The following is a 15,261-nucleotide window of genomic DNA, read 5'->3' as shown; positions in this document are numbered from 1 at the left end:
AAGAATGCACTAGGTGAATTTATAGATTTATGCTGGGTTGTTTGTTTTAAGGTTTGAGCTTAGACTTCCTGCTAGTTGGGTTATAGTTTTCGGGAAGAGTTAACTCCTTGAGTGCAACATGAAGTTGATCTGTTTTTCTTTCCTTCCATCAATGAGTGCTCAGAGTGACTTATTTCAAAATTTCTAAGCAGGGTATTTACATGGTTCTTTTTTGCTCTTAGTGATCACTGCTTACATAGTAATCACATGATCACATTTAATATTCTGATGGTTTTATTAACAAGTATATAATACATATATTGCATACTGTATATAGTATATGAGGACTGTACAGTACAAATTTATGTTCACAGTTTGACATGACAAAATGTCATTACTGAATTCCCATTGGACTACAGAGTAGAAACAGAGAAGGTACATCAAACATTCACATCTTTAGTAAGAAAGATTACCAAAATGTTTCAGTATTTGCAAGTATACTAATGCATGCTAAAAACCTTTACCCATTCAGTCTTATTAGCTTATAAAATATATTACACTTTATTAAAAATTTCTGCATAGTTTATACAAGTATTAAAGTACTGTAAATGTAATAATCCTGCTATACTTGCAGGTATGGTTTAAGAGATGCTAAGCAGAAAGATTATTTTGACCCTCTAACACTAAGTACATAACAGAAAAAAAAAGTGCTAGTATTTGTAAAACATGTTGTAGCCCTGTTTAATGCATGTAAAATGGCTTTGTAAATGTATTAAGTGAATTTGCAATCATTTAGAAATTGTTAACCTTGACCAAGAAGAGAATAAAGACAACTCTGAGCGACTTTATGTGTGACAGCAATTCCTTCAAGACAACTGTGTATTTTCAAACCAAATTGTATTAAACCTTAGATCTTTGAGATTGTCTTTAAACCAATCTAATCAGGAATGATGTGCAGATATACAGTCTCAGCAATATAGTCTTTCAAATCCCACATTAGTGCAATACTGATAGTGCAGATGGGTGTTAAATAAAACATACATATACACATATAGTTCCCCTGTAATTCTGTTCCAAGGCTCTTGAAACTTCTGCATATTTAGCATCTCCTTGGTTGAACATAGCTATGCTGCAGACATTCTCCAAACCAAGCAAATTAGAATGTTAATGCCCATTTATGATGTAAATTCACATTTTGAAACTCTAATATGATGGATTCTAATTTTTATGACTTCTCCAAGATGACACTTGAGCAATAATTGAATAAACTAACAATTTACATGACAACGACTTCATGTTTACAAATCATTCTCACCAAATTAAAATATTGCAATTAAATAATGATTGAGAATAACATGGCGAATCATTAAAAAAAAACCATGTTTCAAGGGCATCTTATCTCATATCTGAGGTCTTCCACAATAATAGCTAAATGACTAAGAGACTAAATTTCTCAACTATCATAGTAAAATACAAATATATATATATATAAGAAAATTTGGTAAGGGCCAATGGCATCTAAAGAATATCAAACCAGCATGGGAACAGAGAATGGCCACTCTGAGCTGCTTTTCTTTCAGAGTGAAAATGGATCTTTGTTAATGAACTATTAACAAAGATCGAAGCAAGCTGCATAGTAACATAATACAGTCTTCTGAACAAAACTTAAATATGCTGTAGCAGACATCAAATTTCATGAGAACCCATGAAGCCTTCTATTAACTGCACTCAGACTTTGAGCTGTTTCACAGATCAATTCTACCCTTTCTTGTCTCCTTTCCCCGCTTTATATGGGCTGGAACACAAGCTGGTGATCTTCCCTACAACAAAAAAATCCCCTGCACTCCCTCTCAATTCTTCAGTGTATTGTTGAAAAACCACTTCAAGACATGAACACTCTGGCATAAATGTGACTAAGCATTGACAATACAGATGATACCTGCTAGAAAAGAAGTCATTTCTGTTCCTTAGTTCATTTCATAATTGCAAAAAAAAAAAAAAAAGGAAAACAAACAAACAAAATCCCCGATTAGCATGTTGTAATATTCTAAACATTTTGCAGTGCTGAAAGAAAAGAAATCCAAGTGCCAAGATAAACAAATTTCTTTGCGTTTCTCATCTACATTTCCTTCCAGCTGGTTCACAGGGCTGACAGGGGTGCCGGCCCTATAGGTAACTTAAACAGCGCCACCAAAGTAAGCTCCCCGGGCGATTTGCAGGCCTCCAGAATCATTCATTCAATGATATTTTAAAACAGTTATGTATTCCTCCCAGTTTAGATTGTGTTGGATCCTGAGCTGTGGCTGGGATGAATCTTCAGGATTCCATTCTTCTCTCTTCTCCTCCTCCATCCTTCATGGAGGGATGAAGGGGCATTTGGTTATGCAACCATATTGACGACCTTTGCTCATTTGCTTCAAATTGAAGACTAATGACATTTCTACATTATCATTTATTTTTACTGGACTGTGGTACTCAAAAGCCTGCTTTTGAAAAACTTTCCGATAATGGTGCTATTTCTCTTAAATACAAGTCATTATTTTCAGTTTCTTCTTCTGACAGGATAATGGATAGTGATGGGAAACTCCTAGTTCTGACAGTAAACTTTTGGGAATTTTCAAGCTACATATATAAATCCCTGAACTGTGGTTTTCTATATTTTTCAAAAGTCTGTTCCTAAAATGAAGGTATGTGTGCTTCACAACTAGTTATACTTACAAATAGTGTCACTCACGTGTTAACTGAATCAATCTCCTAAAGCCTTAGCAGATGCTCACTTATGATATGTGCCATGAACACAAAGGACAGCCAGTCTGGCACCTCCCAGCTCACACAGAAAGCTGTGCGACTGATTTGACAGGGGAATACAAGTACCACTCAATGTTTCCCTGTATGCAAAAAAGCTATAAGTAAGTTAGATAAAAGAAAGACCATTCATACCCTTACCCAAAAGATTTTTTTTTTTTTTAAATCATTACTGGGCAAATATTTCTGTGGATTCCTTACTCTCAAACTTGACCATCCAAAGGATATTGTAGAGGAATGGAGACAGTTGTGTGGATAACCCCACAGGCACCTGGTTTTGCAGCATGGTTCTGCACTCTGCACAGAGACTGAAGCTCTACAGATGCACGGCACAGCTGACCAAATCTGGACACCTCACTGACAGGCCCTAGCTCAGGAGGAACTGCCAACTTCCCGCTTTGCACCCTGCATCTCCCCTCAATGCTCCTCTGCTTCTACTGCTTGCTGTTACAAGGCACAGCAGTATCCCATGTCTTGAGCTGTCACATATCACCCACCTAATTTGGCAGCCCTGGCTCATCACCCAATGGTGGCACAGCCCTCCATGTAGCTTCCGGCATACAAGAGGGCATTGATTTAGAAGTGACAATAATCCAGGTCCACATGGAAGATGTGTGAAGGACAATGGCAGAGTTGACTGGGCTCGTGTGACATCTTGCTGCATGTTCTCCTATAACTGGTGATTGGGGCCACCCTTCTCTTTGCTGTCAAGCATAAAATGGGATCACCAGGCAGAGAGGTACGGATGTCTCTGGCAAGGACTAGCAGGCTTGATACTGTATTTCTAACACATTTACTTTTGACATTCTTTGAGGAATACATGGAGAAACCGACAATTGGTATGTTAGTTTACATGTTCCCTTATTCTCATTACATTAAACGTAAGAAGGGTTTGCTTAGCATCCCCGGAAAAAAAAAAAAAAGTGTTCACATTCTTTAGGTCTGACCCGTGGTAAGGAGAGGGAGGATTAGAGAGTATCGACTACTGACCATATGGAAGTTTTGAATGATATAAATTCAGAGATTCAGACCAGCTGAATCAAAATTAAAATGTACATGTAAAAAATGAGTTAGATAATGGGAGGGAGGACAGAGAGAGAGCCAGGAGAGTGGGGAGTCACAATGAGGCGGAGACGGAGGCTTTCAGACTAACATGTGGCGTTTCCTATGTAGGGCAAGGTGGTCAGAACGGGAGAAGCTGCGGTCACAGTCTGGGCACTGGAAAGGTTTGATTCCAGTATGTTTCCGGAAATGTCTTGTTAGTTCATCAGACCGAGCAAACTTCCATGTGCATCCTTCCCATGTACATTTGTAGGGTTTTTCTCCTGCAAAAGGAAAGAGAAAAGAGCTTAATTTTTTTTTGAAAAGATGGTAAAGGCTGAGTTAATGCTATTGAAAAATATTATTCCCAAGAGAAGGTCATATATTTGTCCCTTCAATAACACACTGGTCTGTAAAGCATTTCAGAACAAATAAGAAAAAAATGAATCAATTCTTCTAATGTTTAAATGACTGCTAGCAAAAACAAAACAAAACAAAACCCCCAAATGGAGATGGATTTTAAGAGTTCTTAAAGCATAAAGAAAATGAGATCCATTCTGAGTGACTACCAATCTGAAGCACATGGTGATCTATACTGGTATTTTTCTAAGTCTTCAACCTACTTGAGAGCTTAATTATATGTAGTACTACGGATTCAATAAGTCAAATTTCAAAGTTTGAGGCATTTTCCTATAACTATTCAAAAGTTTTCAAATAATATGCCACCTCTCAGAAGCTAGGTTTCTACATCACCCTCCTGTATTACAGTGATAATTACAGGTGATGATTAGAAGACCCTTATGGGAAAATGATGAGGAGAACCAGTCTGAAGGCTCTTACTAATAAAAAGCGCTATTAATAGCAATCTTAACATTTAAAAGGACCAATTCAGGTTAAGCATCCCTGACCCAACAATCCCAAATCCAAAATGAGCACTGACACATTGCTGTAGGTAGAAAATTCTACACCATGAAACTTCGTCTCATGCAGAAAATTAAACTATTGTACAAAATTAGCTTCAGGCCATGTATATAAATAAGGTACATATGAAACAAATCTTGTGTTTAGACTTGGATCCTATCCCCAAGATATCTCATTATGTATTTGCAAATATTTCAAATTCCAATCAAATCTGAAATCTGAATCACATCTGGCTCCAAGATAGCAGATGAGGGATACTTGGCCTGTAGTGGGTACTGGGTATCAGATGAACATGCCCGCTCTCTAGAAACCTTGCTAGATTTATAGGATCTCCTGTGCCCACAGAATATACATAACAAGAGGTATATTTGTACATCTGAATTGTCATCTAAATATTTCAATGCCTTCCTCATTTTAGGCTGGAAGTTGTTAACCATGCCTGAGTCTCACCGACAACTCAGGATGCTTCCAAACCCCAAATTCCTCTCTTTGTTAATGTTCCTAATAAGAACAATTCTCAAAATTCAGTAGGGCAATCTGCATTCTGAGTTCAGGAAAATGTACACAGAGGCAAACTGCTGCTAAACCAAAATTTTACATTGGACAGTCTGAGGTGACATGAGCTGACTGTACACATCAATCATCAATACTGACTGCAATCAATCAGGCTATTGAAAACGTTTCTGTATGATTTTCTTAAGTCAGGAAAGCAGTGATAGCAAGTGCACATTTTCTCCATCTATGTAACAATGTTTATATGATCTGGCTACTCACTATCTATTTTCAGTATTGACCAAAATGGTGTAGGCAAATAGTGTAGGCAATGGCATAGGAGTTCCTTCAATTTTAAAAGATGGACACTACCTGAATATATTAAATTTTTATTTCTATGGAGGACAGCATTCTATTTGAATTCCATTTCTATGGCACTGTTGCATTTTATTGCTCTGTGTAAAGAAGTGTTCTTTGCTATGATAAATTTTATCATATATGTATGCTACAAGAGCTCACAGGAAGGCCACATCCTTGGTGGTGAGAGCGCTTCCCCTTCTGTTCCAGCAACAAAGTCTCCATCCCTTTCCTGGCTAGAGGACAGCACTTCAAGAGATTGTGGGGACCTGGTTGCAGGGATTATTCTAATCTACTCAAATTCATTACAAAAGGCAATCATTATAAAAACTGCTCTTCTATGACTGACAGAGACATCTGTGGGTGACTGTGGTAACTTTGCAGAGGCCTGGAAAACTTTCAACATGCAGGATGAGAGCTCCTAATGCAAAACCCTGGAGACTAGAAGTGTTTCAGACTTCAGAGTTTTTCAGATTTTGGAAAGTTTGCACAGACCTTTATCAGTTCAGCAGGTCTAATCCAGAAATCCAAAGTGCTCCCAAAATTTCAGATTTCTAATTTTTGGGTTAGGGATGCTCAACCTGCAAAACATGGTGGAAGCCAGAAGTTGACTTTCACCTGCCTACTTCTTAAGATAGAAGAGGGGCCGGTGTTTCTACTACCTGTATGTGTTCGTCTGTGTGCTTTCAAGTGGGAGCTTTTAGTGTACACTTTGTTGCATCCATCATAATCGCATCTGTGTATCCTCCGCTTCCTTTGGGTATCTGGAGATTCCACAGGTAAAGGTCTCTTCCCAGGCTGTACTATGACTGAGGGGTGATTCCTGTGAAAGCCAAGGTCAAGTGAGAACTGTTGAGTGAAGCTGCTGCCTTTTCTTCAGTCGACTAAAAGCATTAACAACATTGGGCAAAAACAAACAAACAAAAAAAACCCAACAAAATAAACAACAACAAAAAATTTAGCCGTTCAACCCAAGAAGCACTGCTATATTCATTCAACAAACATTGAGTGAGCACCTACCATGAGCCAGGCACTGGGCTTGGCACCAGGACACAAAGATGAATAAAAACAGGGTTCCTGCCCTCGAGGAGCTCACACTCTAGGGGGAGACAGACATGGAGATAAGTAATGACAGCAAGAAGGGTTAGATGCTATGCTAGAGGGAGGTGCCACGCTGGGAGAGGATCTTTCCCGCAGTAAAAACCTGCCTATCGATAAGATTTCATGGTACTAGGCAATGCTGAACACGGTACTATATTTTTCCATTGGTGGCACTGATTTTTGTTGTTATTCTTTAGGGAAAAATAGAAAAAGTCAAATTCTTATATCTCGAGCAACAATACTGTAGGATGTCTCTACATTTCATCCTTTATATAACTAACATTTAGCAGCATCTTTTAAAGACTGCCAATTCACGTTCAAATTTCAAATGCTGGCTCTTATGAGGAAAAAAAAAAATGTTGGCATTGCCATCTTCACAAACATAAATGTGTAGTACAGATAGTAACCAAGCCTCTGGCTGCTCACTGAGCTCCACATATGTGGGATAGAAGACTGACAGCAGCCTGTGCTGGCACTACCACTCCTGCACTAGAAAGAGTTCCACTGCAGCGTTAGGAGGGAGGGTGAGGGCCAGGTGCAGTGGCACACACCTGTAAGGCCGGTGATGTGAGGCTGAGGCAGGAGAACAGCAAGTTCAAGGCCAGCCTCAACAACTGAGTGAGACCCTATTTCAAAAGAGAAAAAAAAAAAAAAAATCCTAGAGGGGAGAGAGGAAGGCCATTCCCCATGACATCAGCTCCCCAGCATCAACCTGCCAGCTCCCCCTGGGATGCCTGACATCCTTCCTACTTTCTCTCACATTCCAGAATTTGCATAATTTTCCTAGGTGGATCTGAAATCAAATCCCATTAAGCATCATTACTATCAACTGTGTCTTTCTCAGAAAGGAAATTTGGTTGAGAGAAAAGGCAGCTGGGGAAAGGCTGAGAAAAGCGGTGCCTCATGTTCTCAGGCTTCCCTCTGACAGCATCTGCCACCAAGAAGCTCACTCTCCTGATGATGGAGCACTCTATACATTACAGGGGCACGTGCTGGCCTCCAGCTGTGACCAAAGATGTCTTTCGCTCCTAAAGATGTTCTGGATCACATGGGAATGTTTTGTGTGAGTGTGCAGGAGGAGAAAAAAGACTGGTGAAAAGGGGAAAAGACAAGGATTTGATGAGGGTGAACACTCAAGTTGTTGAGACCCAAACAAATAAATCATGCAGTCAATAAGGGAGTCCCTGAAATGAGATTTGTTTTTTGTCTTTTAAAAATCTGAATACACATCCCTTGTCAGTAAGGTTGACAGGCATGCTAAGTGATAAGAAAAAAGAACAAAAGATATGATTATTTTAAGCGACCTTGACTTACTCCTGACACTCCTATTAGGAAAGAAAACTGTCAGCTGCGAGTGTCACTTGGCCTTCCTACCCTGATGCCTGGAAGGGAGGAGGGAACAGATGGACAAACCAGGAGTGTTTAGAGACTCGGGGCGGGATGGAGAGAAAGTCTTTAATCTCTCTCTCTCTCTCTCTCTCTCTCTCTCTCTCTCTCACACACACACACACACACACACACACACACACACACACACACGCGCGCGCACAATTACAAATAATGGGGAAAACAGAGAAGCCAGAGGTTTACAGACATAATTTTTTAAAATGTGGAATTATTCGTTCACAATCCTTCATAAAAAAGAAATGTATCAATTTATTTTTAACTTTCAACTCTAGGAAACCAAATGCCGAGGAAGAAATTCAATGGTTAACTATATCTCCTAAGTCTCTGGGATACGGGGCAAATATCTATCCCAGGATAACTTTAGAAATCTCTTGCAATTTTATTGGACTTTATGGGACAGGAATCTAATAGTTTTAGCACAGTGATTATGATTGCTTTTCCTAGCTGTGGATCTGGATACACTCCAACTTTAAATTCCAGTTCTGTCACTGATAGCATCTGTGATGCTGGGCCAGGTACTTAATTTCTTTGTAACAGGCGTGATGATTGCAATGCTACCTCAGATACTTTTGGGAGACACAGTATTTTCTTCAAAGGTTATTGTGGGAAATGTGCACGAAGCACCTAAGAATGACATTTGCCCCAGAGGTAAACTTCCTAAATGATAGCTGTTGATAGGGTCTTGAGACCTCACAGTTTTCTGGTCTTCTAACTCCTCATTCTTAAGAGGAGGTTCAGGATCATAACCAAGAAGTGAGAACAGCTATCAAGTATCAGATACCTGATCGCTGTTTATCTGGTCTTTGTTTTGAGTTAGGCTGACCTCTCCTAAGTTTGCTACAATACAGATGACAGAGCAATTGAATCCTTAAGCTTTTTGTTCTACATACAGCTTCACATATGCAAATATATAACAAGAGGCATCTGATATACCTGTGAGTGCTGTTAAGGCTAAAGTTCTAACTCTAGGATCAAACAAATGAATTTTAAAGCCGTAACCTCAGTCTTTGGGAAGAGGTGCTTCCTAAGGCAAATATTCCTGTGTCTGCCTCACTGCAATAGTCCTGGGCTCTTGGTTCAAGTGACCCGTTCCTAGCTAGCTGGTTTCCTATGTGGGCTGCTACTGGGCCCACTCCAAGACATTACTTAATCACATCTGTAAGAGAATTACTTAAAGAGTCCATGTCCCAGTTGTGGCTAATCTGAATTTTTTTTTCTCCCCTTTTGGAGCAAAATGCATTCTTAGGTCAGCATTAAAATAAGCACATTACTCATTCCTCATTAAAAGCCATTGGGTTTGAGATCACCCAGAAAATGAGACTGCTTTCAAATATTCTTCTAAAATGTTTTGAATTATAATTCAGAATAGCCTAGACTTTGGACAATACTTTTTCAGTCAATGGATTTCTCCCTATGTTGGTTCTTGGCTTTATTTAGTTACATGGTATCTTTTCTATGGGGGGGGGCGGCAGGAACAATTACAAGTTAACAATTACATGTTACCTTGCCAGAGATACCCCTCATCATCAGAAAGAGGTGATTCAGCCTTCAAGATGTGACCATTTTACTCAGTCACTGTGCTTCCTTTTACCTGAGTGCTTAAATAGATGCAGTCAGCTCCTTAGCTATGGACAAGACAGCAGAGACAGCACTCATCAGGAACAGATCAAGTGCAGGTCCCCACAGCAAACTGTGACTAAGGCCAGTGACTGAACGTCTAGCTCATCAGTTCTCTATTTACCCTGAAGGAAACAATTCCTTTGCAAATACCTGGAAAAGTTCTTTAGGGAGGGCACTATGTAATTGTGAGTAGTAACAGTATACAACTCTCTCAGACAGTCTCCCTGCTGGCTGCTGTAGCTGGGTAAGAAGATGCATTCTTTACTTCATCTATCAGGGAATAAATGATAACAAAAACAAAAAAGACTACAGCTCACTGCAGGGGAGAATTAAAAGTGGGCTACCACGAAGGCATCTCCCCAAGCTAAATGTAGGTACCATTAGATTATATTTGAAGTCACTAGAAAACAGCTCCTCTAAAAGCAGAGACTTTGATTTGGCTGTTAAGTGTGTAAGAGGAAGGTAGAGAAGAGAAGTGAAAAGATGGATAGAGCATTTATTCAAGGTGGAGAAAAAAGTGATATGGGAAGAAGATGATGGTGGGACCCAGCAGAGACAATGGCTATTGCCCTTGAACTAGGCCATTGAACTGAAGCACCACAACATAATTACAACAGCAATGATTCGAATCAATAATGAAAGTAAAGAGGAGTGATTAGCCCAAGGTCATACACGTGGTGAGCAGCCAGGATTCAAAGGCCATCTTTGCAGCAACCGCAAACATAGCCTGTAGAGTGACCACCTGGGCAAGGCAAGGATGTCTACAGTGGCCGATCCCACATGGGATACTATTTGACCTGTGTCAGAGCACGTGCACACAGCACAGGCCTCCTGCGGATGGCAATTCTACAGGACACAGAACACCCTGCAGGCAGCTATGAAGATCTGAGAATAGAGTCCTTTCAGCACTGAGCTTCTCTGGGTCTCAAGAACAAGCTTCTGTTGCCAGTGCTGTTTACAGGACTCATTTTGGAACTCCTCTTTGGGGCTTGAGGCTGGCTGGAAGACTTTGATTAAAGACATCTCCCATAACAGACATGTCAGGAATAACACCAGAGAGGAATCTGTGTGTCCACGTGAACCATTTCATGACCCCAGCTACGTGGACTCTCTAGAACACCAGATCCAATCTATGCAAGGATTCGCCCTTTGCACAGGAAAACTATGCACACAAGCCAGGAAGGATGGAAAAACAAACAAAAAGATTTATGTGGTGAGGTGAAAAATCATGGGTGACAAATTCACTGAAAAGCTGAGGTAACTGTTGTCGCAATGCTAGAAAGTGCACTGTTTTTGGAGAGAGTCTCTGTCTTTGACCAGAGTTACCGTCTACTAGATGCAACACAATGTAAGAAGTTCCTGGTCATTCACAGCATGTCACGTTTGCAACCTGTCTTTCCACTCCAGGTCCCAAGACACAAAAAAGCCAGGTAAGCCTAAATATACTTACTCTTGCAACAATGCTTGAGGGGGGGACACCGAGTTCATTAAAGGGGGTGGTGACATTTCTTCGGGATAATAATCTGTTCTCTGTGGTTCAATCCCAGGTTCAATTTTAATTTTTTTCTGTAATATGGGCTTCTCATATGATTCAATTACAGGTACTAAAAAATAAAAAAGGAAAAGTCACTCTACATATAATTTGCCAATTTCAGCTTTTAAATGCTCACTACATAGCTCCTATCTATAGCATTAATGTGTGAATATTTATTTGCCTTTAGCAGGATTAGAGCAAGAATAAATTTGTGAGAGATTGTTTCTCCTGACTATTGTTTTGCCAGCAAGCAGCAAACATAGGGACCTGGACTTCTTTGCAAAGATTCTTCCTTATAAATTCTGGTCATCTCTTTCAACCTGTAGTCTTGTGTCCGACCAGCTGGTAAACAAGGTGGCTTTTCAGAGCCACTATTTATCACTGTGACCAAAAAGTATTTATTAAATGCCTTCTGTACCCCAAACCATGTTAGTATTCAATAAAAGAAGGTACAAAATCAAGTTTTTTTTTCTATCCCAAGGCTGACAATTATATAATGAAAGCAATCATCTCAGGATAGTAAACAGCCTAACTCTCCAATATGGACTCTTCAAAACAAAAAACAAAACCAAGGAAGTGCCTCGGGCAGATGAATGTTTCCTTCCCAGAACTCAACAGCTTTGCCTGTGCCCCCACCCCCCTCCCCACCGCCACTGTCCAGGGAAGACCTGGCACACGAAGGGGTCAGCAGCTCTGGCGCCGGCAGAACTCACCTTGCATGCTACTGTTTGAATTTTCCATCTCTTCCGACAAGGAGACCATGAGCGGCTGCTGGAGGTGGCTGGTGTACATGAAGGGGACGGGCTGCACCACGACTGGTTGGATGACGGGCAGAATGCCCGGGCTCCGGATTCCGTGCCGAGAGAGGGCAGCTGCCATCACTGGCGGCATGGACAGCGGCACACTGAAGGGCTGCACGCCCGGGGAAGGGGGTGAGTACTTTTTGATGGGGGGGCTAGAAGAAGGCATGCTCAGCCCAGGGGACTCCCTCCTGTGAGAGGACGGGAACTTGAGCGAAGAAGGAGAATTCCCAGCCGAGGGTGGCGAACCCCGCTTGTTCACCGTGAGGTCCACTGGCTCCATCTGTATTCCGTGTGACAGGCCCTCTGGGGTCTGAAAGAACTTATCGGGTAACGGCGTGGAGTAAATGACCCCATACTTGTTGGGCTTCATGGGCTCCATGTAATTAGATGGGTAGGACTGTTGGAAAGAAGAAAAAAGAAACACATGTCACCACAGTCAGATGAGAAATGTTATTTGCTTGAAGGACAAAGTAAAACAACAATATCTAACAGGGCACAATCACATGTCTAACAGTTCACATATATAACTGATTCCCCGCCCGCCCTCCCCCCACCCCCCCAAGACCATGAGAGAGATGCTCTAGCAAAAATGTCAGAACCAATAAGACCAGTGTGGTCCTGGGGATATGTGGGAAATCTGCAGTTTTATTCTAAGATTGCCCAGTCCAATGTCAAGGTTGATACCAGGTGAGGCTCTAAAGCAGGTTGTGTCACAGGGCTTGTGGGTCTTTATTATTAGGACTCAGTGTTAGGAAACACCAAGACCCAGCCAAGCCACATTAACCTTGCTGCTTTTCTGATGGGACTTCTTCAACTGGCAGAAACTCTCTAGCTTTAGTATCTTTAAACTCAGCAGGACATGAAACATTCCTTATGCTAATAGTACCTTCTGATGGGTTCCAGCTGTGAACAACCCATTCCTAGAATGGCAGAGGCAGGAGGATTTCAAGTTCAAGGCCAGCCTTGACAACTTAGGGTGGGAGGTGTAGCTCAGTGGTAGAGAGCACCCCTGTTAAACTCCCAGTACCAGGAGCTGGGCAGGGGAATGAAGCAGGAGTGGTTTTGACTGACTGAGAGCTCTACTGGGACCATACCTTTAGACTATGTGCATCTCCACCTGACTACACATCAGAATCACCTCCGCTTTCTGAAATTCCAGGTGCCTGGTTCCCACTCCAAGCAACTGAGCATCATCAGAGTACCCAGAAGTAGGGGATTAGCCAGTGAAACCTCTTTATTATCTAACTTTGTTTCTCTTTATCTGGTTTTGATGTCAGTTCTTTATCCTTATGCTTCTGTGTTTTGTTTTCTTCTGCTCTTTCTGTATCTGGATCATGATAATCTGTATAATCTCCCAAAATAGCAGTAGGGTGCATGCCCACTGGGGAAACCTATGATACTCAAGGAGAATGACATTTATTGCTTTAAAATGGTTATGTGTTTATTTAAATGTGTAAGAGAAAATGGTTCTATTTCTTATAGTAGTGATATATAAAGAGTTCAAAGCCAGCCACAGCAAAAGTGAGGTGCTAAGCAACTCAGTGAGACCTTGTCTCCAAATAAAATACAAAAGGGCTGGGGATGTGGCTTAGTGGCGAGTCCAATCCCTGGTACACCCTGCATACCCGAAAAGCAATTCTAGAAAAGAAGGCAAGAAAAATGACTAAATATCAGAAGTGCAGGTGCTCTGAAGGTGGGTACCCAAAAATCCAACTTCCTGGAGGTTGTGAGGTCAAAATTTAAAATTGGATTCAAAGAGATAAACCATGTAATGAGCTTAACATAAAACTTGACACACCAGGTTGTCTTAGGAGTCCCTTCTTGTCCTTACACAAGAGATGTACACTGTAATGGGCTGTGAAATTCCAAACAAGGCTTCTCAAACTTCTCTGTCCACTCAAATTCACTTGGGCATCTTGTTAAAATGCGGATTTTGAATGACTAGGGAGCAGTCCAAAGTGCCAGAGACCACTTTTTGAATAGCAAGGCTCTAAATGACAGAATAAAGATTGACTGAAGTGTGTGTGGGGGGGTGGGGGCAAAAAGAATTGTAACTGCTAATACTGCTCAAGGACAGGAAGGATATAAAATCAGAAAATACAAAATACACAAAATTTTAACACCAGCTTTGAGTTATATGTCAAGGATTGAATGAAGATGATTTCTACATTTCTTTAGAACCTATCACAAAGAAGCACACCAGCAAGTGAGAGGTCCAAAATACACAGCAATATTAATATTACATATGTTTCAATTTAAATATTAACCAACAAGAAAAAGAATCACAAGGTTCACTAGAAATTATTATAGATGACACATAATGAAGAGTTCAGGAATTAATTAAATTCAGGGAAGAGACAGACTTCTCCTAGTTCTAAAGTTGAACGTGCTTTTTATAATTCTCCAGAGGGCAAAAGTCCTGGTGCTAGCAGAAAAGTTCAGGAAATGGAAGGCAGCATCGATTCTATTTACCAAAATGTAGCTTCTCCCTTACTTTCAGCCCTATTCTTTCAAGACCTCCCTCTGACCTAGATTTTAAGGCCAATAGTTTATTGGCAGCTAAATAGGAAGCAAAATGAGGACATACTTTCATTGCTGTCATTGCTGGATTTTTCTATCCATGGCATGGGTTTAAGGCAAGTAGGAATTTAGAACCTTGGGGCATTTGTAAATTTAATATTCTCAGGTTTCTCAAGCCATCAAGAAAGAAGAAGTCACACATGAAGCTCAGTTTTAGAAAAACGCACTTTTTACCAATAGTTTGCTTTCAAATGCATGCCCCCTCCCCTACTGGACATGTATTTCTTTCGAAGTGCCAGGGAGACATATATATGTCGCCAGTCACCCAACTCTTGAGTACTAATTAACTATTTCCAGTCCAACTGCCTCACAAAAGAGTGAAGAAATGTGGTCCTCCAAACCAGTTCACTGGCAAATTGCACTGCAGTGTTTACCAGAATCTTCTCTGAGCCATGTTTACTTTAATTATTTGGGTGGAGCACGCAGCTACTGCAATCAGCTGGCAACCATTTGGATCTCCACAGAGTAAGGACTGATACAGGGCTCCACTTGGGTGTGCCCCGGGCGAGCCCACTCTGGTAACAGTTGCTTCCCTTCTGCTCCAGACCATTCCTATCTTCTAACAAAGCAATGCAAATAGGCGTGGCTGTACTGGTCCTAAATCCAAATCAGCGGCAAGGG

At 40.9% G+C, this 15,261-nt stretch overlaps 1 protein-coding gene across 2 annotated transcripts in view; it reads right to left on the bottom strand.

The window, feature by feature from the left end:
- Window positions 1–255: 255 nt before the first annotated feature.
- Window positions 256–15,261, bottom strand: part of KLF3 (KLF transcription factor 3) — a 33,399-nt gene continuing 18,393 nt past the window's right edge. For both annotated transcript variants that reach the window (XM_081303234.1, XM_081303235.1), the window contains exons 3-6: window positions 11,971–12,457; window positions 11,174–11,327; window positions 6,258–6,418; window positions 256–4,109 (exon numbers count right to left, since the gene is read on the bottom strand). In XM_081303234.1, the coding sequence (XP_081159360.1) occupies window positions 3,928–4,109; window positions 6,258–6,418; window positions 11,174–11,327; window positions 11,971–12,457 (984 nt within the window). In that variant the 3' untranslated portion in view covers window positions 256–3,927. The remainder of the gene's footprint in view (window positions 4,110–6,257; window positions 6,419–11,173; window positions 11,328–11,970; window positions 12,458–15,261) is intronic.

The sequence above is a fragment of the Spermophilus citellus genome, assembly GCF_964194105.1.
Source record: "Spermophilus citellus genome assembly, chromosome: 8".
Lineage (NCBI taxonomy): Eukaryota > Metazoa > Chordata > Mammalia > Rodentia > Sciuridae > Spermophilus > Spermophilus citellus.
This window is presented reverse-complemented; position numbering and strand designations above follow the sequence as displayed.